We start from the raw sequence: 15,494 nt of genomic DNA, 5'->3' as shown, positions 1-15,494 counted from the left end.
AGAACTCGGAAATGAAATTGACTAGAAATATGTGAAAATGACTAATTTATTTTAAAACTGTCTGAATTGGATAAAAAGCACAAATAGTAAAACGCACATATGTTTACATAATTTTTTCCTAATGTGTTATTACCAAAGTAAGTAAGGAAATCTGTTTTTTTAAAACGTATGTCGAAAGGTGTCCTTTTTAAACAAATCCTCCCAATAGCAACCCATCCCCATTCCCCGAACCTATTACCTGGTTATTATTCCCAATTTATAGATAGAGAAACTGAAGAAGAGTAGTGAAGTGACTTGCCCAAGGCCACAGAGGAAGTCACTGGGATACTGGGATTAGAATTAAAGAGTTCCTCAGAGTAAATCCTCCACACCTATGCTGCCTCCTGAAGACCTTCATGGCAAATATATCAGTGTCTATAGCTAGACAAATGGAAGTTGCTCTATTGTTTTAACTGCGTAGAATTAATTAAAAATGCCATTAACAAACCTCAATTTTGTCTGTTTTTGCATCTCCCCAATATATTTTGCTTTCTGCATAATCCAGGGCCAGTCCATTTGGCCAGCCAAGCGAAGTATTCACCAGCACAACTCTGTCTGACCCATCTAATGCAGCCCTCTCAATCTTTGGAATTTCTCCCCAGTCAGTCCAATACATGTATCTGCAATGGAGAGCAGAAGAGAAGTTTAAAAATACTTTAAAACCACACTTTCAACATTAATGCAGCTCATCTCTAATACCCCCACACCAAAATTATGTGATCAGAAGACATACAACACAGACCAATGCATTTCTAGAACATGATTTCTATCACTAAGGTGGTAAAATTCAACTTGTGCAATATGTCGTCAATGGTGCTTATGTGTAAATGCACTGGTCAGTTTAACAGAACTCCCATAACAATCCACTGCAATTCTCATAATTGTATAGCCATTTTTAATGAGCTTCAATAGTCAATTTTACTTAGTTACCCAAATCTGGAAACATGAGCAAAGAAATAAAGAGGACCAGTCAATTAATCAAAAAGTAGAAATAGTTCATTCATCCCCATTTGATAACTTTCAGATAATCCAGGTTTTTTAATTTCAAGCAAAAAGAGTATGTGTAATATTCATGTTCCACTATCTGTACCTGTGTACATACAGGCATCAGTTCCTATTTTACTAAATTTTTGTTTGTGTTTTATATTCGGGGACAGCGTTGACTTTTTTAAAAATCTTTTTCAGCTAGAGATGTTCAAGCACAGTGTTAAACAAGAACTGACACGAACGATTCAGATGTAATTTATTTAGTAATTCTGAGAAATTGCAAAATGAGAAACAGGAAAAGAATAGGAGGAAGAGGTTGAAAAAAACTAATAAATTTTAACTTTGGAAACATAAGACCTCCTGTAAATCAAATAGTATTAAAGATCACTTGTTCTTAAATATTCAAATCAGTGTACATACATCTGCATAGCCCAGATCATGTTACAGTTAAAAGCCAGATGAGTGAAAGTGAGTTAATATCATGATAAAAAAATTAGTATTTATATTCTTGAATACAGACAGGCCTGAACTCCACTAGAAAGATCACTAGGATTTGTATTTTTTGTTTGCCTTTTAAAGAGACCATAGTGTATTTGACATCAGAGTGCCACAATGAATCTCTGCCATTGTTGAAGGGTACACATTACATTTCTGAATGATACAGCTTTCTAAAACATTTATAAACAGTTCCTTACCCAATCATGGGATCCAATACGATTGCTCTCGGTTCTTCCAAGTCTTCTGATATCAAGATCTTTCTCATAGTCCCATTAAGTCTTGTCACCTCTATGCGGTCAGTGCCGGTGTCAGTCCAATAAAGGTTTCGGGCAACCCAGTCCACAGCAATGCCATCGGGATGCGCAATCTGTGCTGTGACAACGAACTGACTAGCTGATCCATCTATGAAAGAGCGGCGAATGGCCCTCACCTCATCATCAGTCCAATAGATGTATCCTTCCACAGGATCATAGTCAATAGCAATGGCATGACGGATGTCCTCTAGCTGCAAGACAATGTCTGTAAAATCCGGGGTATCCAAGGAAATGCGCCTCAAGTCCGTCCTGCGGGCTAGGAGCAGTAATTCAGTGGCACCTGAATATACCAAAACCAAACAAAAAAAATACCCTTAATTCAAAAATCGCACATGATAAATATGTAGATTCTTAGCAAGATTCTCAGCAAGATTCTCAGCTGGTGCAAATTAGTGTGGCCCAACAGACTTCAGTGGTGCTATGCAGATTGATTTGCACCTCTGGGGAATCTGGCTCAAAGTTCTTCAGTGTGAATTTTGGATCCAATGCTGAATGATTCCCAGGACATTTTCTGTAGAAATGGACCATTAAAATCTGCATGATATTAAAAAAATGTTGATGAATAGTGCTTTTTTGGTCCAACTTGAATTGTACATAGTTGTAAATTTTGCGAAGTTTAATATATTACAGTATGCTTTAGATATGTAGACTTGGCAGAATTAGGTTTTTTTTTTAATATAATTTCAATGGCTAATACCCATTAATTTTAAAGTTTTTTTCAAGACTGAAAATGTAAATTGATAACAAAGCTGAAAATTAAGGGAGGGTTTATAACTGTTACAATACAAATTGTCTACATCACATGTCAAAATATACAAGGTAAAATATCCTTAAATCAAATTAATAAACTCTCAAGCAGCATTTTCTTATTCTGTCTTTCTGTAAATTTTAATTATCAATGGAAATACTTTTTCATGGGGGGGGGGGTGTATGATGAAATCAATATTTACCGATACTTATCAATAAAAATTGAATCCTTCCAAGATTGACTCTGTGTGTGTGTGTGTGTGTGTGTGTGTGTGTGTGTGTGTGTGTGTGTGTGTGTGTGTGTGTGTGTGTGTGTGTGTGTAAAAAACAAAAACATACAGATTAAAAGAAAGCACTGAAAGCAAATCAACAAGTCTGTTGTGACTATATTGAAACCAACAGTTGGCTACCCTCTCATAGATAAAATACCTGGTGGAAATAAGGAAAAGCCTTTTATTAAAAAAATGTGTTTAAACAGTGAAATACCTATGAAAGAAGCTAATATAAAACAATGAGAGTGACCCTCCTATGAGAAATTCCTGTGTCATCAACCTGGCTTGTTTAACAGGGGAAACGCATCATATTGCTGGGATTGACTCTCATTAAGCTGGATAGACTCTTCATTAACACATCTAATGAAAGAAGTCTATATAGAATCATAGAATATCAGGGTTGGAAGGGACCCCAGAAGGTCATCTAGTCCAACCCCCTGCTCAAAGCAGGACCAAGTCCCAGTTAAATCATCCTAGCCAGGGCTTTGTCAAGCCTGACCTTAAAAACCTCTAAGGAAGGAGATTCTACCACCTCCCTAGGTAACGCATTCCAGTGTTTCACCACCCTCTTAGTGAAAAAGTTTTTCCTAATATCCAATCTAAACCTCCCCCATTGCAACTTGAGACCATTACTCCTCGTTCTGTCATCTGCTACCATTGAGAACAGTCTAGAGCCATCCTCTTTGAAACCCCCTTTCAGGTAGTTGAAAGCAGCTATCAAATCCCCCCTCATTCTTCTCTTCTGCAGACTAAACAATCCCAGCTCCCTCAGCCTCTCCTCATAAGTCATGTGCTCTAGACCCCTAATCATTTTTGTTGCCCTTCGCTGTACTCTTTCCAATTTATCCACATCCTTCTTGTAGTGTGGGGCCCAAAACTGGACACAGTACTCCAGATGAGGCCTCACCAGTGTCGAATAGAGGGGAACGATCACGTCCCTCGATCTGCTCGCTATGCCCCTACTTATACATCCCAAAATGCCATTGGCCTTCTTGGCAACAAGGGCACACTGCTGACTCATATCCAGCTTCTCGTCCACTGTCACCCCTAGGTCCTTTTCCGCAGAACTGCTGCCGAGCCATTCGGTCCCTAGTCTGTAGCGGTGCATTGGATTCTTCCATCCTAAGTGCAGGACCCTGCACTTATCCTTATTGAACCTCATTAGATTTCTTTTGGCCCAATCTTCCAATTTGTCTAGGTCCTTCTGTATCCTATCCCTCCCCTCCAGCGTATCTACCACTCCTCCCAGTTTAGTATCATCCGCAAATTTGCTGAGAGTGCAATCCACACCATCCTCCAGATCATTTATGAAGATATTGAACAAAACGGGCCCCAGGACCGACCCCTGGGGCACTCCACTTGACACCGGCTGCCAACTAGACATGGAGCCATTGATCACTACCCGTTGAGCCCGACAATCTAGCCAGCTTTCTACCCACCTTATAGTGCATTCATCCAGCCCATACTTCCTTAACTTGCTGACAAGAATGCTGTGGGAGACCGTGTCAAAAGCTTTGCTAAAGTCAAGAAACAATACATCCACTGCTTTCCCTTCATCCACAGAACCAGTAATCTCATCATAAAAGGCGATTAGATTAGTCAGGCATGACCTTCCCTTGGTGAATCCATGCTGACTGTTCCTGATCACTTTCCTCTCCTCTAAGTGCTTCAGGATTGATTCTTTGAGGACCTGCTCCATGATTTTTCCAGGGACTGAGGTGAGGCTGACCGGCCTGTAGTTCCCAGGATCCTCCTTCTTCCCTTTTTTAAAGATGGGCACTACATTAGCCTTTTTCCAGTCATCCGGGACTTCCCCCGTTCGCCACGAGTTTTCAAAGATAATGGCCAAGGGCTCTGCAATCACAGCCGCCAATTCCCTCAGCACTCTCGGATGCAATTCGTCCGGCCCCATGGACTTGTGCACGTCCAGCTTTTCTAAATAGTCCCTAACCACCTCTATCTCTACAGAGGGCTGGCCATCTCTTCCCCATTTTGTGATGCCCAGCACAGCAGTCTGGGAGCTGACCTTGTTAGTGAAAACAGAGGCAAAAAAAGCACTGAGTACATTAGCTTTTTCCACATCCTCTGTCACTAGCTTGCCTCCCTCATTCAGTAAGGGGCCCACACTTTCCTTGGCTTTCTTCTTGTTGCCAACATACCTGAAGAAACCCTTCTTGTTACTCTTGACATCTCTTGCTAGCTGCAGCTCCAGGTGCGATTTGGCCCTCCTGAGATCTTTCCTACATGCCCGAGCAATATTTTTATACTCTTCCCTGGTCATATGTCCAACCTTCCACTTCTTGTAAGCTTCTTTTTTATGCTTAAGATCCGCTAGGATTTCACCATTAAGCCAAGCTGGTCGCCTGCCATATTTACTATTCTTTCGACTCATCGGGATGGTTTGTCCCTGTAACCTCAACAGGGATTCCTTGAAATACAGCCAGCTCTCCTGGACTCCCTTCCCTTTCATGTTATATCAAGATGTGAAGACCACTACTACATAGGCTTACAAAGTCATGCTGAAATGAAGTGTACTGATGCCTTTACAGCCTTTAGATTTACAGAGGGGAAAAAAAATCTGTTCATTTATGCTGTAGCTGATTTTTCCATAGAGTACAGCACAAGCTAGTGGTGAATTTGTCATTGTATCTGAAAAGATTTTTATTTTCAATAATAATTTATTTTGCGGGATTTTAAAGTTTTTATCCTATGCCAATGAATTTCATTTTTATTTAAGATAAATCACCTCATCCATTCCAGTTAAGTTGGTTTATCTATTTGGTAAGGAGTCACCGGATGGGTTTAAGAGGATCACAAGCAGGGCTGGGTTTAGGGGGTAGAAAGCAGAGCAATTGCTTGGGGACCCAGAAAGCTAATGTACATGTTTCAGCCCTGAGCAGCGGCTGAAGCCCAAAGTCCTGAGCTTAAGGTAAGTGGCTGCAAGTTTTTCTAGCGCGGGGAGGGGGTCACACGTTACTTTTTGTTTGTTTGTTTTTTAAGTCCAAAGAGGGTTGCCAGCACAAAATGGTTGAGAAACACTGCTAAAGATGATGATGATTTTGAACAATAAAATTTTAGAACATTAAATACAAGTGTTGTTTCTTAAGAATGGACTAAAAAGACCTGTGTTATTCTCCATCCTAAACCATCGTGTTCTCGTTTAGAAATATATGCATACATTTTTCAGCTATTTAGCTAGTGAAAAACTTTTTATGCATTATCCAATGCAGGTTTTCCCCATCCCACAACTATATTTTTATGCCTTCTTTTAAACTTTAACATTAGACTTAAACAAAAGAAAAACAGACCAGGGTTACAAGAGTATGCTACACAGCAATTAAACGCTCGTGGTTGGCCCATGTCAGCAGATTCAAGCTCTGGTTGCGAGGCTATAAATGTACAGGGTGGATGTCCGGGCACAGGCTGGTGCCCAGGCTCTGGGACCCTCCCCCATCACAGAATCTGGAACCCAGGCTCCAGCCTGAGCCCAAAAGTTTACACTGCAATTAAACAGCCCGAAAGACTGAGCCCGAGTTAGCTGACATAGGCCAGCTGCGAGTGTTTAATTGGTGTGTAGACATACACGAGTCCCATGATTACAAAAGTTAAAAAAAAGCAAGCAACCTTGTCACAGAAGTGTATTAACATAGCATATCCACAAAAATAAATAAATAAATGAATAAATAAATAAAATCTTGATTCGATGTCAAGGTCAAAACATACTTGCATTGAATTACCATATATACAGTAATAGATGCACAAGTAATCAATTTGCCACCAACTACCTCAACTATTCATAGTAAATTAACAAAAGATTTTCCAATACAGCCTCATCAGAATCTACATCTTTTATCCAAACTTCCATTTGACCTAAATTGTAGAAATAATATGATTTTGGAGTCACTGATTAATCTTTATTTTCATCATCATCATCATCTACTGCAGTTAAAGTGGTAGGAATGCATTACCATCAGGTTTGCAGATGATCAAAAGAGGTCATATGAAGTATTTCAGATTTTCAGTAATTTTAATATGCAACTTTAAAAAACTTTCTTGGACATGGGTGAAAGTTATGATCATTTTGAAGAACTATTGCCAGTTTGCCAGAAAGACTTCAGCTGAGTTAAAGTACTGTCTGTGCTGAAATTCACCCTTAAAATTGACAAACTGACCTTCTGATTGTTCTCAAATAAGCTCCATTTCAACACAGTATTGACAAAAGAAAAAAGAATTTTGTTTTGTCCAACAGACTGCAGACTGGCCTCCACTGTAGAACATACACCGACATAGCTACATCTCTCAGGAGTGTGAAAAATCCACATCCTTGAGAGATGTAAACATACCGACCTAACCGCCGGTGTAGACAGTGCTATGTCTACGGAAGAATTTGTCTGTTGGCCTAGTTACTGCCTTTTGGGGAGAATTACCAATGCCGACAGAAGTACCCCTCCCATCAACGGAAGTATTGTCTACACTGAAGTGCTACAGCGGGGCAGCTGTAGTGTTGCAGATGTGCTGTCATAGCATTTTAAGTGTAGACATACCTGTGTCTCTAGGACCTATGTCTAAGACCTCATTCAATATCAAGCAATTATTGGCTTTCAGTTAGCCTATGTTGCACACCGGATCTTTGAGCTAAGAATTTCATGGTCTTTATCTCGGAGCATAGCAAACACTCCACTCATCAAACAAAACTAACCCCACAAAAACATGGCCAATCAAGCAATAAAGAGTTAAAAACGTTCTTTAAAGTGATTATCCACACCTCTGTAAACAGACAACTTATCTGGCTAGTTATATCGCTTTTGAAAGCCATTCTATTGGGAAAATGGGAATTGATGAGCAGAGAAGCACCTCATCAGAAGCTTATGTTGAAGCGGTATAACTTCAGATGATCTCAGCAGGTTCACCTTGTCCTGACTAATACCAAAAGTAGTAAGTCTCAGAGGTTGGAATATCTATAGGATGACCACTGGCCACATATCACCACCTTGATCAACATCAAGGAACAAACAAGGGAAGACTCAAAACTAAAAACTAGACAAACTTGTACAAAACATCCAATGAAAAGCCTCATATAACATTGGATTGTGAGGACTATGTTCAGAGGACTATGCAAGACATGTAGGTTGCTTAAGACATGAAGTTTTTAAATCTCAGTATTTTGTTAATTCCAGTTCCAGAGGTCATTTAAAAACACACACACACACACACACACACACACACACACACACAGAGGACTGAAGTCCAGCTTCAAGACTCTATACATACACCATCAATTTTCCAAGGTAATTACCCAGAATAGTTGCAGCTTGTAACTTGTGTCCTTTGACCCTACGGTAACAAAGTTTAACTTAAAATTTGTGTGTTTTTGTTTTGCTTTGGTACAAGATTAAAAACAAAAACGAAAAGCTTCTACCTCCTCTGGTGAACCATACAGGAAAATCATACCGGGTACACATGCTTAAGACGAAAAAATGCAGGAAAGAGGATTTCAGGTTTGTGCATGCCTGTGTATAGTTTCAAGTCATCATTTATTGGGGCACTGTAACTCCTTATGAATATACAAAATGGCTTATAACCCCACTACCACCATGACTTCAGTGGGAGAGGGGAACACAACTGGAGCTACCAAATGTAATGTGCTTTTTTAATTCAAGTGTTACTGAACTATATTTAAAGTTAGCATTTAACAGTAAGCCAAAAATACTGAAATAGTGCTATAAATTAAACAATCAGGCAGGTTTGTAAAATCAGGTCCTCCGATTACCATCTTGCTGATCTCCCATACAATTTAAGAGAATTTTAGCACCCAATAGTTTATATATGATTAAAGTTGGAGACCAAGACCAACATTTAAAAAAAAAAAATCTATTTATCTATACAGGTTCCTAAAGTTAGATGTTCATGGGAACTCACTGGGTGCTCAGTACTTTTTGAAAAGTCAAGCCATTTATTTAGGTTTCTAAATAGGGACACAGAAGCCTTACTCTAGGGCACCCATGTTTGAAAACTTTAGCCTACTTTTATTAAGCAGTTTGAAAGCTGGCTTTGCAAGCTTGCAGTGCATTGTATTAGTTCTACTACTAATATTTCTCTAGAAAGTCTCTACTATAATCAAGTCTAATTTAAACACATGGGGGAGAGGGGGAGAGATCTAGGAAAGAATGGGAAGAAGCAAGCGGATACTTGCAATGACATAACTTTAAAGTCACGTGTGTCATGACCTGCCAAGCTTTACAATGAATTCCAGCTTTACAATGGTATAAACAAAGCATCTGCTTCTTGCCCTGGTGATCTGTAAATTTTTTTTACTTTAAAACCATTGTCGGTCCCTCAGACTAACAGTATTTTCTTGGTATCGGACCAGGACTATATAAACAACAAGACCCAGGCCTAGCACAAGTCTAATTCTGTCTCTGTGCCTTATCAAGCATAAGTAATGAATAAATTCTCAATACAATAATTATATATTTGATTAAACTTCCCGCTCCTAAAAATCTTTCCCTTGATTTTTATCCAATCCATTGTTGTATCAGTTGCTGTCAGTCTGCCCCTGCTACTACAGGAGGAGAGAAGAGATAGAACCCCAGCAAAATCTCTCATCTAGATGACAACGCCTTGAATTTGCAGAGGGGAAGAAGTGTCCAGAAATTAATAGCAAATTTCTCTCGTTTAAAGGGAGGTGGGGAAAGGAATGATTTTAAAGTTAAGAATCTTGATATGTATAAGGAAATCTGGATTAAGGCTTTACAGGCTGTGGAGGCAGAGAATTTAGGAGTTTTTTCCCCAAGGGGTACTCTTAAACTGCAACAGGAAATACAGAGTTCTGACAGCTGTCCTCAAGACAAGAAAAAAACAGTATAAGGGTTGCTATATATGGATGGGATAAAGAATGTCTCTTCTTGACAGCGAACAGGAAGACCAAAGCAAGATTCACAGTTAAAAAAAAAGTGTTGTTTTTTTTTTGGTTGGTTTTTTTTTTTTTTTTTTACAATGCTACATTAGAAAATTATGTCTCCTCACTAAGTGAAAGCAACTACTGTAGTGTTTATTCCTTTTCAAGTGCCAACAGTTAAACTGTACTGGTGGTAGAAAAAGTGGAAAATAATAAGAAAATGTTTAGTGCACATAAGGACACAGAGTGCAAGTGAATGAATGGGGAGATCTTCCCAAGAAAAACAAGAACGCAGTAGACCTCTAAAACAAACTCAAATTTTACCATTAAACAAAAAGAAACGTCAAACAGCATATATACAGCCAGAGTGTCAATAGAATTGGGTTCATATGGTGCATGTCATACTGAAAAACACCCCAAAGTGCTTTACAGAACAACAAGCTAAAGTATCAGTAGTTCAGTGACAGTGTAAGTAAAGTATACTGGCTGTAGCAATTGCATGCTCAAAATAGCTGTTAGTTAGCCTTGGACATATCCATTGAGGAATTGCTGGCTGGCAAACCGGTCATTCTCCCTCTCTTTTCTTTGAGTAATGGGGATTTTTGAACTTTCACGCAGATGTTGGAGGAGTGTTAGCATTGGAAGTAAGCCAAAGTCCCAATTACATAACTGTTTTCTTTTGGAAGGGGAGTGGAAATTAAAAGCGACTTACCAGTCAGTATAATTAGTCATGAGAAGAATAACTCCCAGCTCATACATCAACCCTTCCTAAAATACTTTGGAAAGAAGTTTATGGAATCTACTCAAAACAGGAAAGGGGGAAAAAAAAAGAAAAAAAAAAAAGATTGTTCTGAATAGTCAGAAAAAATGAAGTTCCTCTAAGGTGCGATTTAAAAAAACCCAAAACACTAGATAAAACACTGCTATAAACTGAAGCTATTCAAAAATGCTAGTTGTCATGGAAACTGCTCAACGAGGGTTAGCCAGCCTCACCTTTGGCTGCAAGGTTCATCTGTCAATGCCAAACCACTGCAAACATGCACACAATAATCACCCTCCAAATCTTTCCTGTTCTGGCCAGCGTGCTAATCTAACATTCCAGAAAAATAAGGATCTCTGCTTCTCAGAAGTATTCCTTTCAGTATGAAACAATTTATTATTTAGTTTCGGAGCTATCATGATTTTTGCTCCGACCACCACTAGAAGATAAAATTGCCTTGAAAGAAAGAGGCATTGTCTCTCTCATTTTCACTACTCTAACTGGAAATCATCTTTTTTCCCAGCAAAGTCAAAAACATGTTACATTTCAAAACCTCATCTTAAACTTTAATTATTCAGCTTTTTTTGGTTCTTTCAGCACAACTGAAATTTACTGAATGGATCTGGCTCACGGGGAAAAATTGATTTTTTTAATTCACTGTTTTCAGTTTCACTCTTTCCAGGACAGACACATTTAACAGGCCAACTGCAGAATAAAAATGGAAAATCTATTTATTTCACTAATATCAGTAAGCAGCCTACAAGAGGAAGTCTACACATAAACAAGAACAGGTTTACTTCTTTTAGATCCTTGGGAGTCCTGCTGGCCTGCTCTTTTTAACTTCAATGCCTCACAAAATTCACAATTTTGACATTTCACAAGTACCAAAAGCAATCAAAGGCAACTTGGAGCTGGCCCTGTAGGGCTCAGGAAAGTCCTGCCTCCCTCACCCACAGCAGCCCCAAGTCTTCACCACCTCAAAAAAGAAGCAAAATTGTCAAAGATACTTCTTTATTATTATTATTATTTTATTATTATATAATCTCTGGGCAAAGCATAACAACTTTGAAAGCTGGACCATACCCAACACACAGGCCTTCCCTGGTTCCCTTTGGTCGTATCCTCCCCGAGCAAAAGTCTCTTAATAGCTGTGATTTACCAGAATGATGCGTACTGGGGCATTAGGTAAGCACAGTGGGACATCCTAGAATGTGAAACAAGGCTTGAGGTGTATATATTTTTACTTTGTTTTGCATGGACTACTCTAATCCTGTTTAGCAGTGGGGTATACAGCACGTATTGACTAAGGAAATGGATTTTCCATTTTTAATTTCCATTCCACCTCTTAAAAGGTGGGCTCGTTATTTTGGATCATTCAGAGAGCCAGACAGAGTCAGAGTTTAAAACCAGAGTGACCACTAGATCATCTCATCTGATCTCCTGTATATCAGAGGCCACAAAACACCACCCAGCCACCTCCACACCAAACAACCATAATTAGACCAAAGTATTATAGCCCTCAGGAGACTAAACTATTGTGTGCCACAGGCAGAGAACAGGAAGGACACACAACTTGATATTGATATGATCATCTAAGTGTCTCTGTTGCACGTTCTCTACATATCACTTGCACAATGCTTTAAAGTAATTCTTAGTAAATAAAATCACTGATATATGAAGAGCTATGCTGTATGTCTGAACAGGAGCACACTAATGGTTCAGTATCTCATGTTGTTATAGAGAGAATGGAGTAAAAATTGACTCATCATAAACCAGGCAAAGAAATAAGCTGATACATTTTATGGCTGTGAATACCCAGAATCTGATATCAGAGTTGAAATCATTATATGAGATTTTTATTTATGAAAATAAATTCTCTTCATCCACATGCCTCAGATAATTTATTTTGACAGGTACTAAAAACATTAGCTTGTTCATCATGGTAAGAGTGGGAAAGTAAATTTTTTGCATGGGCTGGCAATTCCTCATGACAATTTTGCAAGGCTGCTTTAGAATCTTTATGCTTTTTTGCTCTTCTATGTACAAGAGGCAATTTATTTTAATCAGTTTCTCACGGGCACAATTAGCCATGTTAAACAATCAGGAGGAGTGAAATAGGATGAGAAGAGGAAACACTGAAGAGCAGCTGACAAGTTCTAGAAAATGTCTTAAATTAAATATAAAAGGGTACGTTAATAAAATAAAAAACACTTTTCAAATTATTCTATTTAAAATTAATTCTGCCTGTATCATTTTATGGGTCCCCCCCCCGCTACCTTTTCAGTGGGGAGAGAGTCTGCATGAAAAAAGGCTCTTTGTTTTACAAGAGTTAATTTGATCCCGATACTTATTCTTCAGCTGTTTGACATCAGGATCATTATAGCAATCCGATCCAATGTTAAAAATTATTTAGATTTTCAAACTTTTGAGTGCCTAAAGTTAGGCACCTGAATCTATATCTAGGCACTTCAGTAAACATCACTTGATTTTCAGAGAGGTATGTTGAGCAGTCATATTTCCCTAACAAGTCATCTAGACCTCTGGGTGCTCAACACCTCTGGAAATAATGTCACACTTATTTTAGTGCCTAAATATAGATTCAGGTGCCTAACTTTAAGCACATGATCTGAAAGTTTCAGCCTATGATGTTAGGTATGCATGGGGTAGTAGGATAAGTAGCAGCATTAAAGAGATATTTTACTTGGTTGGATCTCGAAGAAGGGATGAAAATATTTAATGTACAACAACAACAGAAGTGCTTTACAGACAAATTCATTGAGGCCAGGTTTACACTACAGACTTATATCAGTATAACTATGTTGCTCAGGGGTGTGAAAAGTCCACACCCCTGAACGACAGAATTATACCAACCTAACCCCCGACATACCAAGAGGAGAGCTTCTCTGTCAATATAGCTTCCACCTCACAGGGAGGTGGATTAACTATACCAATGGGAGAAGCTCTCCCATCATCATAGGGGCGTCTTCACTTCAGTGCTACAGTGGTTCAGCTGCACCTATGCAGTGTTTTAGGTGTAGACCTGCCCTAAGAAGCAATATACGAGGTAGCTGTTACCTCCTTTTTTAAGAGATGAGGAAATCAAGGCTCAAAATGCTTGCCCAATGCCACACAGTCAAATCAGTGGCGGTGCTGGGACTAGACCCCAAATCTCGTCTCCAGTACCTATTCTTTAGCCATGAGACCATGCCTTCTCTTTTAAAAAAATAGAGAGATTAGCATATTAACAGAACACAATTAGAAGTTTTCCAGGCATGTGCAAGTCTTCAGGGAACGTTCCCTATAATTTACATCTGTATTGGAAAAAAGCATAAATCATTCTATCCTACTGTTTCCCATAATAATATTTCCAACCCACGAGCCCCTTCATATGCATTATCTAATTAAATGGACAAACATCTTTCTTGCAGAAACTACATCAAGTTTATTCCAAAATAATCTTTCAAAAATAAAGCCTACCATCTTTGCAGTTCTTTCCATTCTCAAGGAGTTTCACACCAGTGGGACAAGCACACTGATAAGAAGGCTTGATAGGAGACATCAAACACAAGTGGGAGCAGCCACCATTATTACTTCCACATGGGTTTGTAGCTGTTGAACATAAATCACACAGATTAATATTTTTGATAACAAATGACCATCTCATGTGTCAGGAGGCACAAAGCTTTTTGAGTCATAAGAGTCTGTTTGGAAAGTGGATAAAGGAGGAAATAATAAACACAGAACAAGTAAAAGTTAATTCCAAGCATTAAGAGTGGATAATTATTGTACCCAGCTGCAAAGACATTGCAAATATGGCATTTGGCTCTACATAGGACTCTTGTTTCATCTGTGCTCTTATCAATTTCACAAACTGCTCAGCACCAAAACAAGCAGCAGCATGTACAAAAATACAAAATGCAAGCAAGATAAATTCACTAAAAGGTTAAGATGGTGGTTATCCTACAGAGCTAGTCATGTTTAACACCATTAGCCACATTAACAACAGTTTCCATTCAGGAACATGGTAATGCTCAAGAGAGAAGAAAAAGTCAGTCGCCTATTGTTTAAATCTCCAGCACATGGCCCCCTTAAAAATAAATAAATAAAAAGGAACACTGTACAGCATCACTATGGCAGGCAAAAGGAGGAGGAGGAGGGGTGAGATGTTTTATTAATGTTTAAGAACAACGTAAAGAATACTCTGTGTCCCTTTGGGTCTATTCCCAAATCCCCTGCTTTGGAAACTGTTGCATCATAAAGCAAATGGAACCATCCAGCTCTCACTTAATTTCCTCCTGTCCCCAAACAGAAAGGCCTTTCAGACTTCTACAGATCAGTTCCAACCTGCAGCTAGAAAAGAAAGCAAGATTCCTTACCATTTGGCTGCCTCTGTTGACTGAAAACGTGGATATCCATGGGAGAGAAAATGTTGGAATGTATTTCACGCAGGTCCTCCCCAGAATACTTGTTGCAAGCCAAAATAGAATGAGTGTTCCAGTCAGTCCAGTACAATGTGTCCCCAAACAAAGTCAAAGCGAAAGGATGTGGAAGAGAACCTTTAACCACTGCTTGCCTAATAGGGTACAAGGAGGAAAACACATGTTCACATATAATTAAAAGTACACTTTTTGTTTTGAATTTTACATTTAAGTAGTAAAATATCTATGAAAAGGTGTTACACTGATAGCACTGCTGAACAAAGCTTTCTGTTTATCCATGGGAAAGCGCATTAGCAACGGAGGGCAATTCACTTTCTATTGGCCAATCAGTTGATGCCAACAGATGGAGCTGTATACCCTGAACAGCTGGCACTAACAAAGCACTATAAAACTGCCAAGGAGTAGTTACCTTTTCAAAGTGCTGCACAAACATTAGAGAGTTATACTGACATTACCAACTCATGCCAAATGACCAATAAATAATTCAAGTCACTTCCAACCTTGACACAGATTTAGAACTGAAAAGGTTTGTGATCTATT

At 38.9% G+C, this 15,494-nt stretch overlaps 1 protein-coding gene across 1 annotated transcript in view; it reads right to left on the bottom strand.

The window, feature by feature from the left end:
* LRP6 (LDL receptor related protein 6) overlaps window positions 1-15,494 on the bottom strand; it is a 196,826-nt gene that overhangs the window by 68,856 nt on the left and 112,476 nt on the right. Inside the window, 4 exon segments of the mRNA XM_038403027.2 lie at window positions 488-659; window positions 1,722-2,118; window positions 13,993-14,124; window positions 14,892-15,088. Coding sequence (XP_038258955.1) covers window positions 488-659; window positions 1,722-2,118; window positions 13,993-14,124; window positions 14,892-15,088 — 898 coding nt within the window.

This window comes from Dermochelys coriacea, chromosome 1, assembly GCF_009764565.3.
Source record: "Dermochelys coriacea isolate rDerCor1 chromosome 1, rDerCor1.pri.v4, whole genome shotgun sequence".
In the NCBI taxonomy this organism is placed as follows: Eukaryota; Metazoa; Chordata; order Testudines; family Dermochelyidae; genus Dermochelys; species Dermochelys coriacea.
This window is presented reverse-complemented; position numbering and strand designations above follow the sequence as displayed.